Source organism: Choristoneura fumiferana, chromosome 6 (genome assembly GCF_025370935.1).
Source record: "Choristoneura fumiferana chromosome 6, NRCan_CFum_1, whole genome shotgun sequence".
Lineage (NCBI taxonomy): Eukaryota > Metazoa > Arthropoda > Insecta > Lepidoptera > Tortricidae > Choristoneura > Choristoneura fumiferana.
The window spans coordinates 18229058-18247419 of record NC_133477.1 but is presented as its reverse complement, the minus strand read 5'-3'; the positions used below and the strand labels follow the sequence as shown (position 1 = coordinate 18247419).

At 41.7% G+C, this 18362-nt stretch overlaps 1 protein-coding gene across 5 annotated transcripts in view; it reads right to left on the bottom strand.

Annotated features, from left to right (window-relative positions):
• Window positions 1-6437: 6437 nt before the first annotated feature.
• The window catches only part of tty (tweety), a 97373-nt gene continuing 85448 nt past the window's right edge, over window positions 6438-18362 (bottom strand). For 3 of the 5 annotated variants that reach the window (XM_074089553.1, XM_074089552.1, XM_074089550.1), the window contains exons 4-15: window positions 18047-18194; window positions 17223-17351; window positions 12665-12808; window positions 12145-12357; window positions 11581-11709; window positions 10667-10804; window positions 9801-9945; window positions 9318-9463; window positions 8362-8459; window positions 7441-7602; window positions 6814-7019; window positions 6438-6546 (exon numbers count right to left, since the gene is read on the bottom strand). In XM_074089553.1, the coding sequence (XP_073945654.1) occupies window positions 6851-7019; window positions 7441-7602; window positions 8362-8459; window positions 9318-9463; window positions 9801-9945; window positions 10667-10804; window positions 11581-11709; window positions 12145-12357; window positions 12665-12808; window positions 17223-17351; window positions 18047-18181 (1608 nt within the window). In that variant the 5' untranslated portion in view covers window positions 18182-18194 and the 3' untranslated portion in view covers window positions 6438-6546; window positions 6814-6850. Of the gene's footprint in view, window positions 6550-6813; window positions 7020-7440; window positions 7603-8361; window positions 8460-9317; window positions 9464-9800; window positions 9946-10666; window positions 10805-11580; window positions 11710-12144; window positions 12358-12664; window positions 12809-17222; window positions 17352-18046; window positions 18195-18362 lie in introns of all 5 variants that reach the window. The other 2 variants (XM_074089551.1, XM_074089554.1) reach the window with 2 other exon arrangements.

Sequence of the window (18362 nt, the reverse complement as noted above, 5' to 3'; positions counted from 1 at the left end):
TATTTTTTAACACAGTAGTGTTTCAAGACTATGATTGTCAAAATCGTACTTTTCAAGAAGTTTAATAAATTGGCGCTGTACATAAGTCCAAACGAATGTATTTCATGGACATTTACATCATAATTTGACATTATTTTCCTTTTGTTTGTTTCGCTTTGAATGAAATGCATAATAATAAGATAAAATAAGATGAAAGACCGCTAGACTGTCAACAAAAAGCACTTTAACTTAACCCTACTTGAATGAATTGTTTCAATAACAAAAAATATTGAAATTATATTTTTACTCGCCCGAAGCCAACATGGTTGAAAGATACAACAACACTATAATGAAATTGACAGGGCATTATTGAAAGAAAACTTTTACTTTACAATGTGTAGGAACAATAGTAGAAGGTTTACTCGAGCGCACCATAATTGACTTGAAAAAGCAAACCAACGTTAAGCGTTAATTAAAAAAGAAATAACCAAACTGCTACAATATAATAATATCTAGTATCAGATAAATTTTGAGGAATAAATTATATTCACAATTCTCAACCAAAATCTTAGTAAAGAAAAACTATGGCACTCATAAAATTTGTCAATGTCGGCAGTGATATTCCTGTAACAATTACAAGTATATGGGATTTTAAACATTCTATGGTAACTTTGTTTAATTTGCAACCAGTACAGGAAAAAATATTAGTCAAGACATTTTTTTATTTATGTACTTATGTACAAACTTGTACAGGTTATAATTATGATTACCAAAAACATCCACATAATAAAGTTCACTTTCTGACTTGTTTTAAATAATCAAACAGATCATTAAATAAATTGTTCTTTCAAATTAAAATACCTAATTAAGACTTGTAACAAATTTTACAGCTATTTTAATAATACACGGTTATAAATAGTGTGCAATAATTACATTGAAAATGGTGTAACTTATTAGATAGATAACTTTATTATTGCATTCTTTTTTTCCTTTAGAACGCTTTGACTACTCACGGCAATTTAAACTGTGACACTAAATTTAAATCAACAGTACTCAACTAAAAAATAAAAACTGCCCTTCTGGTCAGTATTTTGTATGAATTCTCAATTTAAACAATCATTTTTTTTTTGTTTCATTAAACACTTAAAAGCACAAATCAAATTGTCGTGGTAATCTCATTGTAACAAGTCATACGGCTTGTTGTCAAAATGCATGCCTGCCAGTTTCAAAAACAAAAGCAGTTAGTTGCCAGTGAAAATAAGATCACAATATTATAAAACAGGGAAGCATTTAAGAAACAAACCGTACAAAATATTTATACATTAAATGCATCAGCGATTGTCATATTGCATGTACAAAACCAGTTGCTTAAATTAATAAATGCAATATGGCCACCCCGAACTATTTTAAGCCTAACCTATGTTTACTTAGATCTAATTAAATTAAATTATGCATTATCTTTGGCGAATACACTGCTTACGGTACCGTGAAACCCATGGAAAGAAAAGGTCTTAAAAACGTACTAAACTCGTTGTAAAGTCTCACAAAATTTGCTATTTAATACTGAAGTACAAAACATTATGCTCCACGCACTGTCTGCATATAAGTGGTACCATGTCACTTAAATCTATTTTATATATTCTAGGACTATGTTTATACAGAAGAAAAGTGACCAGGAAAAATGTTTGTTAGTAAATAAAGTTGCTAATATAATTTGCTACATGGTCTCACAGTTTAGTGGTACGCAGAAAAGCTTACTAAAACAAAACGAAACAAAACAGACAACACCAAAACATGCACCGTTTACAATGACGCTTTCAGAATTACAGTTTTTCATTTACCAATTTAAAAAATAGACTAATTATACTTTAGCAAATAAAGATTCGAGAATTTTGAAAAACATCTAAACATCCAATGCAACTCCTTTCCGTTGATCTTCCATAATTGTAATTTGAATCACAATCAACCACAGACTAAATCGTTTCGTTTATTTTATTTTAGCATTAAAAAAGGGTAAACAATGTTGACGAGTCTGTCCATTGAAAAACGTTTTAAAAAAATTGTGTGCTTATGAAACTTAAAAAATATAAATAACCACAAGCCCTTGCTATATAATTGTTACATATTTGCTATGACTTATTTTTCAAAAATGTTTTTCAGTAAACAAAAGACACATCAAGATCGCTTACCTTCTTTTAAATGCTAAAAAACAAAGTGTAGTGCAGGTTTAATTCGAAAGTACAGACGAATCAATGAATAACATCCATAGCAAATTTCATTCTCATGATCACATTTCTTTGAATATTACATTAATTATTTTAGTTGTGGTGTTACAGCGATAGCAGTACTTTTCATTAACTTTAAACTATTTTATTATTTATCCAACTACGTCACATAACGGTTCGTTGAACCTTATTTACAAAACGTTAATTTTGAAATCCCACTTTGGAGATGGAATGTTCATTTAGTTTGATTAATTAATCAACATTAAATTTTAATCTAAATTATGTTTAAGATTAAGGACCCTACTTCTATATACAAAAGATTAGCTACTTACCAGTCAAGATTGAGCCGATCTAGCAAGTATTGGTTACGAAGCATCATAAGAGATTCCAAGGTCTTCATTCATATACAAGTTACAAGATTACGCCTTTTAGCAGTTTCCATATAAAATAAAGAGTTGACTTTTATTCGCCATTTTATTTTCTTGAATACCAAAATGGTAATGCAACCGATAATTTTCAAAAAATATTCGTAAAAAACAAATAGAAACAAAATCATGAAAAACAAATATATAATTAAAAGAACATGGACCTTCTTTAAACAAATCACATAAATCCTACTTTTAGGCGCAAAAACACACAGGACGGGTGCGGGTCGGGAGCGGGTCGGGTCGGGAGTGGGGCGGGCCTATTTTCCTGGCTGTATATGAACAACATAACACCGCGCGAATAGGCCCGCCGCACTCCCAACCTGACCCGCTCCCGACCCGCTGCCGTCTAAGTATGTTTAGCGCTTTATGAACTGCGGGGCTATTCCGAAATTCGAAAATCGAAGTTCGGACCTTACCGTCCCTCCCACTCACGTATTAAATAGTATAAGCGTCAGCGGGACGGTAGGATACGAATTTCGAATTTTGCACTTCTTAGTATAGAACCTGATTGCTTAAAACGAAACTTTTTCTTTTATATGGAAAAGACAACCATCGAAAATTTTCATAATTATGTGACTATCAAAAAGAACCACAGTAACCCCGACTCGTATATTACATTTATTTAAAAGTTAAAGACGTACGTAGTACAGTCCTGGCTCAGCACGACCAAGTCAATAATCTACGATTTGGCGTCTTTCTAGCTTCGACGCTAAAAAGCTTATCTTTCCCACTGGTATGCTAAAATAAAAAAATCTGTTAAGTTAATGACACGCAGTGTCACTTAACTGTCATTTAGTTTTAACACGGCGGCCGAGCTCATTGTTACATTTCTATATTTCATTTGCAAATTATATTGCATTGGCGATTAGAATATAAGTAAAAAAAAATGCAAAACTTTGAATAGTTACATATATTCTGAATGCAACTGTTGTAAATTTTATGCTTCATTCTTTTATTGATGTATAATAAATTACCCAAAATAATAACGGCAATCTAGCCTGCCAAGAGAAAAAGGGTGCCCTTTTGAGATACTTACTACATGACACTATATATTTATATGATAGTTACAGAAAAGGTGGTTAAATTGGGTGTTTATTCCAAACTGGCGGAGTTAAGACAATTATACCACTTGTGTGAGACAGTATAAGTTCGAAGATTTAATATACCAATTACATTTAAAAAAAAAAGATACATAGAACCATGTAACAGCGAGCTGGAATACCAACAGGAAAGCTTTCCTTAACCACTTAAGTCTAGTATTGAGCGAAAACCGATTCAAAAACATACAGTCGGACAAGATGTCTCATGAGACTCTTGAGATTTTGTATTTTTCAAAAACTTTTTTTTAGTAAGAAAGTTTTCAAAATTTTTTGTTATTGGTCGTTAAATACTGGCACAGCCTTGTTGTGGACATGATCAAAGAAAAATAAATGTTCAGAAACACCAATAAGTTACAAGAAAAATCTGACTTAAAATTCGATAGGCCTTCCATCAAAAATATTAAAAAACCGCATCAAAATTTATGTTAACTATTTGTGCTTATTAAAATTTGTTTAACTGAAACTTAATAAACAAGTCAGAACAAAGAATTGCCATTTCATCATACATATATTAGACCAGTACATAAATATTTTTCGAAATTTGAGCAACCTTACTCAGTCATTTAACAAACGCAAATGATTGCATTCTCATTAATGGCAAGAAACCTCACTATTGTAATAACGAGATAATGTTATTCATTTCTATTAAACTTTTTAAAATTTAGCTAAAAATTTCATCGGTCACATATTTGACCAAAAAATATTGGAAATACGAACAGCTACATTAAACGTCACATTTATTGCGAGAATTATTTGAGTGTCGCTAAAAATCGCACTCGTTTTTAGTTCTACGAACATATTTAGTGTAAGTCTTTAATCGATTAAATTTAGAGCCAATCGTCCGTTCGAACTTCACTTTATTAATCACTGCACACATTAGGCACCGGTCCCACTGCCGACGAATCACAGAGCGAGCTAAGCTAGTCACCATTCCTTAGTACCAAGGACTCGTACTCATTAGAAGTAAATCTATTACTAATTTCGAATGGAACGAAAATGAAAAGTAGAGTTTGCCGCCAGCGACACATATGTCGCACATCATGCTGATTGAGGTGTGAAATCTTAAAACAGTTGTAAAAGGTGTTGGGTATCTATTCATTTCGCAACTAACGTGTGCCAACCTAATTCATTTCGCAACTTTTCATTTCGCAAACTCTAAAACTGTAAATATTTTAGGATTTATTTCAGGGTCATCGTGTAGAACCCTTTATTCGTGTTTTATAAAAATCCTGAAATATTTACAGTTTCAGAAATATTAAACAGTTGCGAATTGAAAAGTTGCGAAGTGAATCAGGTTGCCAAACGTTAGTTGCGAAACATTAGTGAACCGAGGTGATGACAATGTGTAAATAACTATATCGTGACAAATGCATAGATAGGTAGTTGATAAGTCGAGTAGATCATTTAGCCTGTGTTATTTTGCTTTTATGTTCAACGCACTTTTATATCGTAGGTTAGTGAGGGTGACAAGCCAACAGTTCCACGCTTCGTTGTAATAGTTTGAGTACATGATTCTCGTTGGTATTTGGTAGTTTGGCTGGTGTGCGTGAGAGTGGCGGGTCCAGTGCATAGTGTAGTTTGGCCGGTATGCGTGAGGGTGGCAGGTCTAGTGATTAGTATAGTATGTCCGGTATGCGTGAGGGTGGCAGGTCAAGAGTTTAGTGGTACGGCCGGTGTGCGTAAGAGTGGCGGGTCCAGTGTTTAGTAGTTTGGCCAGTGTACAAGTCGGTGGCAGGTCTAGTGTTTTAGTACTGTGGCCGATGTATGTCAGGCTGGCCGATCTAGTGTTTTAGTAGTTTGGCCGGCGTACATGAGGGTGGCAGGTCTAGTGTTTTAGTAGTACAACCGGTGTGCGTGATAGTGGCGGGCCAAGTATTTAGTAGTTTGGCCGGTGTGCGTGAGGGTGGTGGGCCTACAGTTCGGTGACGGCGTAGAGGTCGCGGTGGTCGTGCGGCGGGCGGTCGGGGCGGCGGCGGTGCGTGGTGCCCGTGTTCGGCTGTTGCTGCTGTCTGCGCGGGCGCTGGAGTGATCTGAGACAAAAATGACAGTAAAAATGACAATTCCAAAGCCAAAAGCTTGTAAACAATTAGTTTGATTTTATTAATTTATTTGTGCACCAACTTTTATGCAGCTTAGTTTTACCTGCTTTGCTCGTATGAACCATTACGTCTGACAGTTGAATAAAAATTTTGAGATTTTCTAAATCCCCATGGGAATTTCCGAAAATTTTAATTTTCTTCATTTATGTTGCATAAAAAACTCCCATGCAAAATTTAATATCTCTAGATTAGACTGTTGAAATCTTAGTGTATTTTTTTGGAAATCACATTAGAATTTAATAAAATTCTGGTAATTTAAGTACTAGATAATATAATGGTTCACGGAAGCTAGGCTAACTATAGGATCTATAGTATTGATATACGTATATTTAAGAATATTCACCGGTACTCGAGCGCGGCGGCAGACAGCGGCTGCGGCTCGGTCCGCCTCGGCGGGCGAACCGTCGCATATTTATCGCCCTCTCTCTCCCGCGGCGGCTCTCGCATCTCCCTGTCGCGGTCCCTCGGCGGCGGCAGCTCGCGCTCGCGGGGCGGCTCCCGGTGGGGGTGTGTGTGGGGGTCGCGCTGGGGGTCGCGGTGGGGGTCGCGCTGGGGGTCGCGCTGGGGGTCGCGCTGGGGTCGCGCGGGGGCGGCGGCGCGGGCGAGAAGGTGGCGAGCGGCGGCGCGGGCGCGGCGGGCCGCAGGCGCTGGGCGCGCGGCCCGAACGAGGCGTATTTAGGGTCGAAGCGGTTCAGGGCGGTGCGGCTGGCCTGACCTGCTGACGAATTTTAATGAGTGTAAGCGCAACCTGTGTATCTCAGTACTCAAGAAAATAAAGAAATAAATGTTTTTATTTTGGTTCCATCAACGTTTACCTTACAGTAATAAGACTAAAATTAACAATAAAACATAATAGGGTTCCGTACTTCAATCGGCAAAAATCAGCTTCTCTCCAGCGTCTTGCACTGTTTGCTGAGCGTGGCGTATTTCCCGTTATGGCGGCCCAGCGTCGCCGCCCTTATATTAGTAGGACTGCACTCACCCTTATCGTGTTCGGTGAGCGCGCCGCCGGGCCGGTCTCAGTAGAAGTCGTTGCTCTCCAGCGTCTTGCACTGTTTGCTGAGCGTAGCGTATTTCCCGTTATGGCGGCCCAGCGTCGCCGCGCCGCCCAGCTCCGCTCCCCCGCCGTGCGCGTGCGCGCCGCGCCCCAGCGTCGCCGAACCCGACATACGGACGCTGGAATAAACACTGAAATGTTTATATTGTGGTCCTTCAAACCGTTGCTTAGGCTCGTAGGCTTCAAAATATACCGTTGCAGGCCTATTTACAGAGCGAAATCCTTACGTGGTGATTTTGACATACGTAAAAAGAAAGAAATTAATAAACATTTACATACATACTGGTAGTTATAATTTAAGTCTGGTATAATTTTAGGTGTCTTACGTATAATACATTGATTACTAGGAGTTTTATTTATTTCAGTGAATGTTTGAGAGAAAGCACTATACAAGCCTCGGCGTGAAAGAACTTGCCAGTCTCGTATAACAATCCTGCTAAGTCTATGCATGTTCATACTCAGCCTGTCCGATCTGTCTATACAGGCCGTTGTGGAAGGGCGCGGGGCGGGGGTCGCGGCGGGGGTCTGTGGCGGGGGTCGCTAGTGTCTCACCGGGGCCGCTCGCGCTCGCCGAGGTCGCACAGCTGCACGGCGGCGCTGTAGCTGGGCGGCTTGCCGTTGGGGAAGGGCGCGGGGCGGGGGAGGGTGCGACTGCACGCGCTGCTGCCGCCGCTTGATAGGAACGGCGCTTGCTCCTCGCCGGTGCCTGCTCGCCTGCAAATTAAACAAGTCAATGGGTCAAAAACTAAACAAGTCAATGGGTCCATAATCGACCAAATCCGAGCCAAACAGTTCCTCCCTTGCGACGTAAACCTTATTGCTAGTGGAAGTAACCTCCACACACTATTTTCCGAACATTCGCTCTTCACTTATCTCGGTCTTCTTGAAAATGTTCATGTCAAGGTAGTGGCTCTGATCTCAGACCAATAACGCGGGTTACCTTTGTTTTATCAAAACCTTTTGAAAATTTAATCATCACCGCCATCAGCCAGAAGACCACTGCTGAACAAAGGCCTCCCTAGAACGCCACAATGAACGACAACTCGCCACTTGCATCCACCGGTTGCCCGCAATTCTCACGAAAACTTATTACTTCTCAAACAATTTTATCGTACAGTCGAGGAAACTTGTGGAACGAGGAATTTGTGATACTAATGTCATTTTCCAAAGAAATCATAGCAAAATTCATACTTAATAATAATATGACGAATGGATGTATATCGACTGGTCGAAAATTGTTAGTCATAATGTATTGTTTGTCATAATTCTTTTTTCTTTCTCTGAAACCATTCAGAATTGTTATAAAACAAACCTAACTTAACCTAGAGTTCTACAGAATGACCATTTAAAAAATTATGAAAAATGTACGGTTTTAGCGGGAAAAAAAATTATGACTAACAATAATTATGACAAACATTACATTATGACTTATAAAATTATGGCAGTCGAAAGGATCCCCAGTACGGTACTTACTTGGTGTTAATGTATATCCAAGCGTGAGAATCGACTAGCACAATGGCTGTGAAGAGGAACCCAGCTGCAATCGCAGCCAGCAGTTGAAGCGACAGCGCCTGGAAACACAAAGTTACAGTTCTGGTTAGTTTTTAATAGTTATTTGTGTCACAAGGGAGCAAAATGGTGTATTTACGGCGAGGGCGTACATTGAATCCAGAATGTAGCGAAGGATTCTACAATAAGTACAAAGTACAAAAGTAGAATCCTGAACGTAATGAGGGATTCAAGTATTAACGCCCAAGATGAAAATAATTTTGCTCCCGAGTGGCTCATACAACTTTTTACACCGAGCATTAAGAAACTTGAAAAAAGAAATCTTAATATTATTAAAGAAGAACCAGCATAGCAAATAGCCTGGCTTTATAATTATTAGCTTCAAAAATTGGCATTTGCAATAAAACGCTTAGAAAAGCCTTGAACAGAAAAGTTGCACTTTGCTCCCTCTCGTCAGGGAGGAAAAGTTACTTTTTTGAAGGAGAGGTGTGAAAAAATATGGCTCATGGAAGACCATTTTGCCAGTGTTTGGTGAGTTTTGTTGTTGTACGGTAAAAAAAATCTAGAAACCGAAATATGAGGGGTATAGGTAGTGATAACGAGAGTTAACAAAGTTAACTTTGTTGTTCGAACAAAGCCATTGTATTCTATTGTGCCCTCAACCGCATAAAACTCTTAAAATGAACGGAAATATAAAATAAAATAGTTCATTGAAATAACGACCTTATTGTCTAGAGCAGAAAGTGCACTTTAGTGCACACGTTCGCAGTTAATACTTTTCCATGAGGCTGATTGTCTACAACGCATTCAATTTTGAAAAACATTATCTGTCAACAAAGTTTTATTTAAAATGAACTCTCTGTCGTTAATAATAAAGTCGTTCCTTATCCTCCTGGATAAGGAATAGTGTATATACTCGCCTGCAGGCCGGCGTCGCAGGCGGCGCGCGCGCCGGCGACGAAGTACGCACGCGCCATGCGGCACTCCAGGGCTCCGCTGAGGGACACGAGCGCGCGCTCCGCCTCGCCCGTGCCCGCGCCCAGCGCGCCCAGCGCCGGCTGCAGTCCTGGGGAAGGAAAATAATAATTTAAGACCGTTTATACCTGCTGAGCTGACAACGTTGCATAATTACTGGAATAGGTAGACACATTAACTTATTAAGAACAGTTCTATCAGACCACATTTCAGAGCGTAGTCAGCAGTATATGCAATTTAAAAAAAAAATAGTTTTTCTTTTACAAATATACAATTTTACTCGCAAATGTGATGAAAAACATTGTATGTCGCACGGGCGGTACCTACTAGAATTACGAACATCGACTCATTAAAGCCTTCTCGTTCGTAATTCCTTATTTACCGCCCTCAAGACACAATGTACTATTTCAGCTTAGTAGTTGACCGACCTGGGTCGTTGAACAGCTGCGGCGCGCCCCGTGCCAGCACGGCCAGTGCTTGCCGCACGGCGACCACGGCGCGCTGCGCGTTGCGTAACTCCGCCGTCAGGATGTTCTCGCGGGACACCTTGCACGACAAGTAGTAGTGCACCATCTGGGAAACAACATCCTATATAAGTTTCTGTTGGTCCATACGGCATTGTTGGAGAGACTAAAGCACCGGACGTTTCGACCGAATCAAAGGATAGCGGCAAGTTTACTCTTCGGTCTTCTGTATGATCTGCCGTAGCGAGGTAGGTATGCGGTCTACGGTACTATAGCCTTTTCGGAACCCGGCTTGTTCGGTTGGCTGGAAGTCATCGAGCCTGCGTTCGAGACGAAAGGCTTACCTCTATTAAAAGCGCTTATAAATCTAAATGAAGGGCGGGGGAATGAGGGGGGGGATCAGCAAAGCCTGCCTAATCCTGGCCGACTCCAACTTCTTACTGTTTTTATACAGATTTGCATTGACATTGTTTTTTATTGTCATTCTTTTTTTGTTGTGTCATGATGGAATAAACTCTGCTTATACAATTTAAAGGTCCTCGAGTGGCGACCACGAACCGGAAGACGAAGCGTTGGCAGGCTTCCCACCAGGTGGACTGACGACATCGTGAGAGTGGCGGGAAACCGGTGGATGCAAGTGGCGAGTTGTCGTTCATTGTGGCGTTCTAAGGGGGAGGCCTTTGTCCAGCAGTGGACGTCTTCCGGCTGATGATGATGATGATGATGATACAATTTACTAAAATATGTGTTTAAGTTTAAAAACAAACCATAGAAAAACCCCTTCAAAAACCCCCGAAGGGGATATCGGGCCGATCTTTGATTGTACTCACGTCAAGCGGCAGCTTATGCGGCGCGTAGTTGGCGAGCGCGGCGGCGGGGTCCTGGCACGCGTCGGCCGCGGCCACAGCCCCCGCTGCCAGCAGCGCCCCCGCCAGCCAGCACGCCACCAGGGCGCCCAGTGCGCCCACCTGGAGACCAAGTTAATAGGTAAGGTAAGCTGAGTGAGTTGCGTCTGAAAGTCCGAGCGGGGCGAGTTTTTCAATAGTACGATATTTGACTGTTTTTTATTTATTTATTTATTAAATGCAATTCACATGCCGATAAGTACAATACATTATATACAATACAATTGTACAATACAGCACAAACATAGAAACCCGGAATATGTTTATATGCTATGTTTTCTATGTATATTTATAAGCTATAATGTTATAATAAATCATAAGTAGCTTGTTAATACATGTTATCGAAAGGAAAAATAAATTTGAGGGTACCTATTTAGTAGTTATTTTATTTTTTAGAAATCTTTGCCTATTCTGCTCGCACTTTGGGCATTGTGTTCATTGCTCCCATAGCCTGCACTGTCAGAGGCGAAGCTAGGCGTAGACGACGTGGGCCACCGCCTACAGCCTCTCACTCTAAGAGTCTCGCGCCTCGAAAGTTTCTCGTTTTTTGGGTCATTTCAAAATCCGTCATCTAATTTGTGGTAAGCCACCCTAGAGATTCTAAAAAAGTTGCCAAATTTAAAGCAACCAAACCAGTCTATGACTTGACTTGCTTGATCGATCATTCCTGTACGTCGAAACCGAAACTCGAATTCACCAATTCCAATAATACCTACAATTCATACTTTTCTCATTTTCCATATCAACTTGGCCCCGTGGGCCCTCGGCTGGCGACCAAAAGGCCTCGCAAAAATTATCTTGCCAAATTTATGTCCTGCGCCACTGTACACTGTACTCACACACAGCAGCAGCAGCGCGCGGCGCGAGCGACGCGCGGCGGCGGCCAGCAGCGCCACGCACACCACGCCGCCGCAGCACCAGCCCGCCATGCCGCCCGCCCAGCGGCCCAGCTCCCACACCCACGCTCGCTGTAAACAAATGGGCATTAGAACGGTGTAACACCATCATAGTGGAGACTACGGTTTTCGTTTTAACCTCGTAAGACCCGCCGTCAAATTTCGATTAGTAGAATTTGAAACTTGATTTAAATTTAGCTCGTTGAGCCTTACGAGGTTAAGTATACTTTTAACTTTTTTTTCAGAATTAGATAATTTTGGGTTCTTCTTACTCAGAATCACGTGCTCGCATGCTCGTGCACGTATTGTTTTGGACCTACCGTTTTTGGCAAGGCCAACAACACACCACTAACATTTCAAATGATGCTGTAGGTGTAGGTGTCCTGCATCACTTGAAATCAGGTGAACGATGAACCGTAAGAGATTATCGGCTTTAGTATGAAAAAATCACATGCCCTACATTATCTGGTTCCGTTTTTTAATAAAACGTGAGAAAACCAAGTCTACCTTCATAAAAGCGTCCAGGTTGAGTGCAGCGAGCGGCCTCCTCAAGTTGTCGGCGGCGGAAGCAGCCGCGGATGCATTGTTCCGCAACGTGGACAACGCGCGGAGCAACGTGCCCAATGCCGTCTGGTTGGCGACCGGCGCGTCCAACGCATCAGCCAAGCGGGCCAATGGCGCGCGCGCTCGGGACCCCATGGCTTCCTCCAGGATACTCGACTGTGGAAAGTCAATAAGTAAGTGAAGACCGAGGAAACGTCATACTTAAGTGGCAGCTGGCGGGGTATATTAGAAGTGACATCATAAGAAAGAAAAGGTAAGGGATAATACACAAGACCCGCCCAGCGGCAGATGTGAAAAATCTGACTCACAAGGCTTTTTGGGCTTGCAACCTTGTTCTATAAGAGCGCTAAAATAGCATGGAATGACATTATGACCCCCAGAAATGGTACGATACAACTAACTGAATCCGATAGGGTTGGTCCTCCTCACATCTTCCGAATCAATGTTGTGGAATAGAGATTACCTGGTTCTTGACGGTATTGACTAGCGCCGCCAGCTGGTTCCCGGCCTGGATGCTCTGTAGCATCGCGTTGTGGAGGTCATCGTTGCCGAAGAGGCCCACGCCGATCGCTCCGCAACACAGCACCGACAGAATCATCAGCGTTATCTGTAGACATGACACCACGTTAGCCAGCGTTTTCTGTACCTACTGCTTTGTATTTGTTGGTGTTCAATAAAGAGTTATTGTATTGTAACCTCTGATCGGGTTATCCGGGTAGAAGGAAGTTGTCATTTGGTGCCCTGTGAATGTGTCTCTTAAAACCTGCCACTAAAATTGCCTCTGGTAGCGCACGTAAATAAAAAACACGCTTGCGCTACCGCTCGCGTGTAATCATGGCCGGGCACACACATTGGGGAATATTCATTATCTGCTAAAGGACAATTTGAGCGATTTTTGACCCCTTAACCCACGACAGGACGCATACAATTTTTTTAACTGTCACTCTTCTACGTAAGATTTTGCCAAGTTTTTCCAAGTAGTTTAAAGATGTTAGTAAAGCAGTGGCGTAGCTAGTTTTCATCTTTCTTCATACGCCGCTCTGTAATACTCACTCATCATAATTTACGCCACGCATTTAGGGACCGCGCGAATTAATTGCTATTTTCACAGTAACTAATGTGACTAGAAGGAGAAAAATTATCAAGAACGGTGTGACATAATTTATGGACGGCCCCTTTACGGTAGTGCCTTTATGTTCTCCAGCGTCTACCGAAAATTTGCGGCACGCCACTGTTAGATACTCGAAGTATAATTTTATAATTCAGAATAAACCAACAACATTCGATCCGATATGAAGAAATATGAGTGTCATTATAATCTGACATAGCTGGAAAAATATGCAAATTGAAGTGGCAATGGGCAGGCCACATCGCTCGAAGAACAGATAACCGTTGGGGGAGAAAAGTCCTCGAGTGGCGACCACGAACCGGAAGACGAAGCGTTGGCAGGCCTCCCACCAGGTGGACTGACGACATCGTGAGAGTAGCGGGAAACCGGTGGATGCAAGTGGCGAGTTGTCGTTCATTGTGGCGTTCTAAGGGGGAGGCCTTTGTCCAGCAGTGGACGTCTTCGGGCTGATGATGATGATGATATAATGAATGGCCTATGGATGGACTCGACTGCAGATTGGTTATGATTCACAGTACCACTACCATGAGTTTACAGTGACCGTACTCGATAGCGACGGCGTAAATTACTTATATGGAGAATTGTACAGCTCCTCTACAAATATTTTACGCCGTCGCTATCGAGTAAGGTCACTGTAAACTCATGGTAGTGGTACAGATCCATATTGTCGGGAATAAGGACATATGAGACATAAGCATCTACTTTACTAATGGTATCTAACAGTGGTAGGTATTTTTCATATGTTTTAAACGTGATGCACAGATTCTGCAATAGGTATTTTAAGGTGAATGCCCTAACACAACTGCGTCAAGCGTAGCGCGATTAAAATATGTGGAACACAACAGAACTGTAAACTGTAAAATATTTTAATTTATTTCGTCTGTCCTGCCGTCTGTCCACATTTAGTTTGCTAAATGTAAAGATATTCATATACACGCTGTCGCCTTGTGTACACAGTTTGCAACAGTTTTTATCTTTTGTTTGTGTATGTATTATGAATTTTGTAAATGAGTTACATCTGTGCAGTTAAGCATAACATTTCTTTTTTTTTTTATTCGACTGGTTAGCAAACGAGCAAGTGGGTCTCCTGATGGTAAGAGATAAACATCTGCAATACCCCGGATATTGCAGATGCGTTGCCAACCTAGATGCCTAAGATGGGATACCTCAAGTGCCAGTAATTTCACCGGCAAAACGAGCATGCGGGTCACCTGATGGTAAGCGATCACCGCCACCCATGGACACCTACAGCATAATTAGGACTAGGGGTGCGTTGCCGGCCTAAAGGGGAGGGGGATAGAGGAGGGGAGAAGGGGGAGGGTAGTTGGGCCTCCGGATCTCCCACTCACCATACGAAACACAGTAGCAAACAAAACTACTATTTCACGCCGGTAGTCTGTGGGAGTGTGGTACTAACCCGGTCGAGCCGGCCCATTCGTACTGCAGCCAGCAAGTGGTTACAGTAAGGCTCTACCACATGTAAAATGTGTCTTTTGTCAATTAAATAAAAAAATATGAAGATATAGCCACCTATTTACATATACAGTCAAGTGCATAAGTATCTATTCGAACCACTCAAAAATATGTTACTACGGCCTTATTGCGTCGGAATAAGAGTCTGTGGTACTTATTTTAGAAACTTTGAATAAGTTCATATTTTTACACTTGACTGTACCTACCTTACGGCACTAGACTGGCTGTTTGGAACAAAACGCGCGGCGCATCAATCACCAATATTACTTTGACACAACCTGTCACGGACGTCAACAAACTATAGTGAAACCGTCGGGCGACAAGCAAAAGTCACCAACTACCACTTAAAGTCAAGAGGTATAATCAAACTTATGCATAGAATCGTAAGGTTAATATTCCACTAATCTTTTTTGCAGCTTGCTTGTCACCCGACGACGTTCACAAAACCGTTATTGCACACCAACACAGTAAGCAGTACAGAAAACACAAGTAGATAGAGACACATAGAGATTTCCTAAGGTAAGCAATAGGCGGCCAATAGCAATAGCAGTCGTGCCGTGGTGGCCGAGTGGTTAGACCTATGGCCTCTCAAGCAGAGGATCGTGGGTTCAAACCCCGGCTTGCACCTCTGAGTTTTTCGAAATTCATGTGCGGAATTACATTTGAAATTGGCCACAAGCTTTACGGTGAAGGAAAACATCGTGAGGAAACCTGTACAAACCTGAGAAGCAATTCAATGGTGCGTGTGAAGTTCCCAATCCGCACTGGGCCCGCGTGGGAACTACTGCCCAAGCTCTCTCATCTGAGAGAAGGCCTGTGCCCAGCAGTGGGACGTATATAGGCTGGGATGATGATGAGCAATAGCAATACGGTGGGCAATAGGGGAGTATTTAGTGCGCCATTTTGATGTAAGAAACATGCAGTCTATACATAGATGTCGGGCCCTCACTACCCAACTTTGAAGAAGCTTCATCTTTATTGTCTGATAATCTAGCTGACAGATTAATTAAAATAATATTCTCTTACCCACAGAACTACCTAATTGCAGTGTTTTGATACCAAGAGATGAACCATCAAACATAAGTCTATTAACAGCAACTGCGGACACAATCAAATGGCTTCTCACAGCCACATGTGCGACCCAATATGGAATCGTTCAAGGTTTTAATGCTCCGTCTTAATGGGCGCTCAATGTGTCAGCAATCGCTTGAACTAATTACTGGCTGTTATCTTCATTCTGTATTGTGATATAGTTTTAATACAGTGGGACAACGACTAAGGTTCAAAAGCATGGCAGGATTAGGTGTAAAATTACTTAAGATTGGTTTTTTGGAATCTTTTTGTATTTTTTATTTCAATTCCAAATTTTTACTTTTACGGTCATCCCGTAAAATCTAAATTGAAAATACAAACTGAAACATAGATGCACAGAAAAACCAGAAAAATAAGCCCAGCACTGGGAATCGAACCCAGGTCCTCGGTATTCCGTACCGCGTGCTATACCGCTACACCACTGCTGGTCAACGGTACAGACACGAATTTCCCCTATGCACCACATATCTCAGCTTGTTTGTTTTTCTTATTTTAGCCACTTAAGCAGTGACGCTAGCGACATCTATACCGTAGCCCTCATCGAGAAACTTTCGGCATTCCATTGGAACTAACCGCTCACCCGGACAAGAGATATCGTTATTAAGCAATCAAATTAAGATTGGTTTTTTGGAATCATTTTGTATTTTTTATTAAAATTACTTGTCATTTAGCTTCGGCCGATTGATTTCCCTTCGGTTCCCAAATAGGTATCCTCCTAATTACGCTTATCGCGTGGTAGGATTAATCCTCAGTGATGATTTGGTAAGAATATAGTCAAACACAACTCACACACTTTATTGCAGTCAAAACACATAAATTTATACAGCACAGTCAACGTCATAAATAAGTGATCACTTTTGTACCTACCTTGTCACTAACGGCATGTTTAAAAAGTCATACGAAATTATGTAGAGACCATGTAGCGACTGAAAGCGACAATGTACTAAAGTGATCACTTACTTATGACTGACTGTACAATACAACTCAAAGTAGCCTATTTAGTCCTGTATGACAGCCATGTTTTTTTTTATTGTGATTAACAGTGCCAGCCGGAAGTCAAAATATACGGCATGAAAGTGATTTGATATTAAAATCAAAAATTGCGAAGAAAACATATACGTACAGAGGCGTTCAGTCAAAAAACTTAACTATCTGCTAGAATATTCCCGATTAATTTTGAAACAACTGAGGCAATATTCTCTAAAGTGCACCATCTCTTTCTAACCTCAAATTATACCGTTTGATGGAAAGAAGTGGCGGTGGCGAATGTAAGTGCGTTAGACTTCTGCTATAATTTAACCACGTCTTGTTTCCCCGGCACACTTACCTTGAGAGCAGTGATACTCCTGGGCGGGCGCTGCTTGCGGTCGCAACATCGCGTGAGGAGGTAGATGAGCAGCACGGTCAGAGTGAGGATGAGCCACGCTCCCGGGATCGAGCCAAGGATGCCCAGGCTCTGGAAACCAAAATAACCAGTCAATAAACGAGATTACACCCAATAGCGAGCAGTGAGGGTTGGCAACACTAAGTCTGCGTTTCCACCAATGCGCGAGGATGTGTCGCGGAAAAAGTGCTTGTCTTGAAGCAATGCACATCACGTGGAAACAGCTGAGCGGAGCGAGGCGAGGTATATGAAGCGTTTCTATTGGTGCGGTTTCTAAGCTGTAAATGTTCCACCGGGTTGCCTACATATTTTACGTGACGCCAACAACACTTGACAGTAATGACAAGTATACTGCCGTGCGATCGATCAGCAGCGAGTCTGATTTTTGATTTTTGGCAAAATCTGAGAACAGATGTCACCAGTAAGTTCAATTTTAACCTTGGGCAAAATCAGAGTTACTGCTGGTTATAGCAAATCTGATGTACACTTACTGCACGGTCTTGCATCTGAAGCCATACCTAACTTACGCTTCTCTCGCTCTACGAATTGTCTTACGAAAAAGTTTTGTTTATACAACTACCAGAGGCCTTATTGTTCAACGTAGTCGGCATCACGATCATTTTCACCACTTTTTTCAGTCGTACAGTATAGGCTGAGAGTAAAAGAGATGGTGAATACGATAGCCAGCGCCAAAGCGTTAGACAATGCGGCCACAGGCCGGTTGACAACGACATCACCAATGGGAAAATACGAAGCAAAGTACTGACCTCCAGGTAGACGGGGGAGTCCGGCGCGAAGGTGTCATTGACGCGATGAAGCGTCACGTTAATGTGCGGCAGCGCATGCAGCAGCCGGGACAGCCGCGGCGGCGTGTACTCGTCAGACACGCCCGAAGCGCCCATGGCTGACAAACACCTGGAAATTAACACCAAATTCGTCATCAATACAATACAATACAATGACTAGTTTATTGAATCAGGCCTTACTTTGCGGAGCTTCATATCAAATCAATGAACTAAAATAATTTCTTTGCTCACCCAACCTCCTCCAAAGAAAGGTCGCGGGTGAGCAAAGAAATTCTTT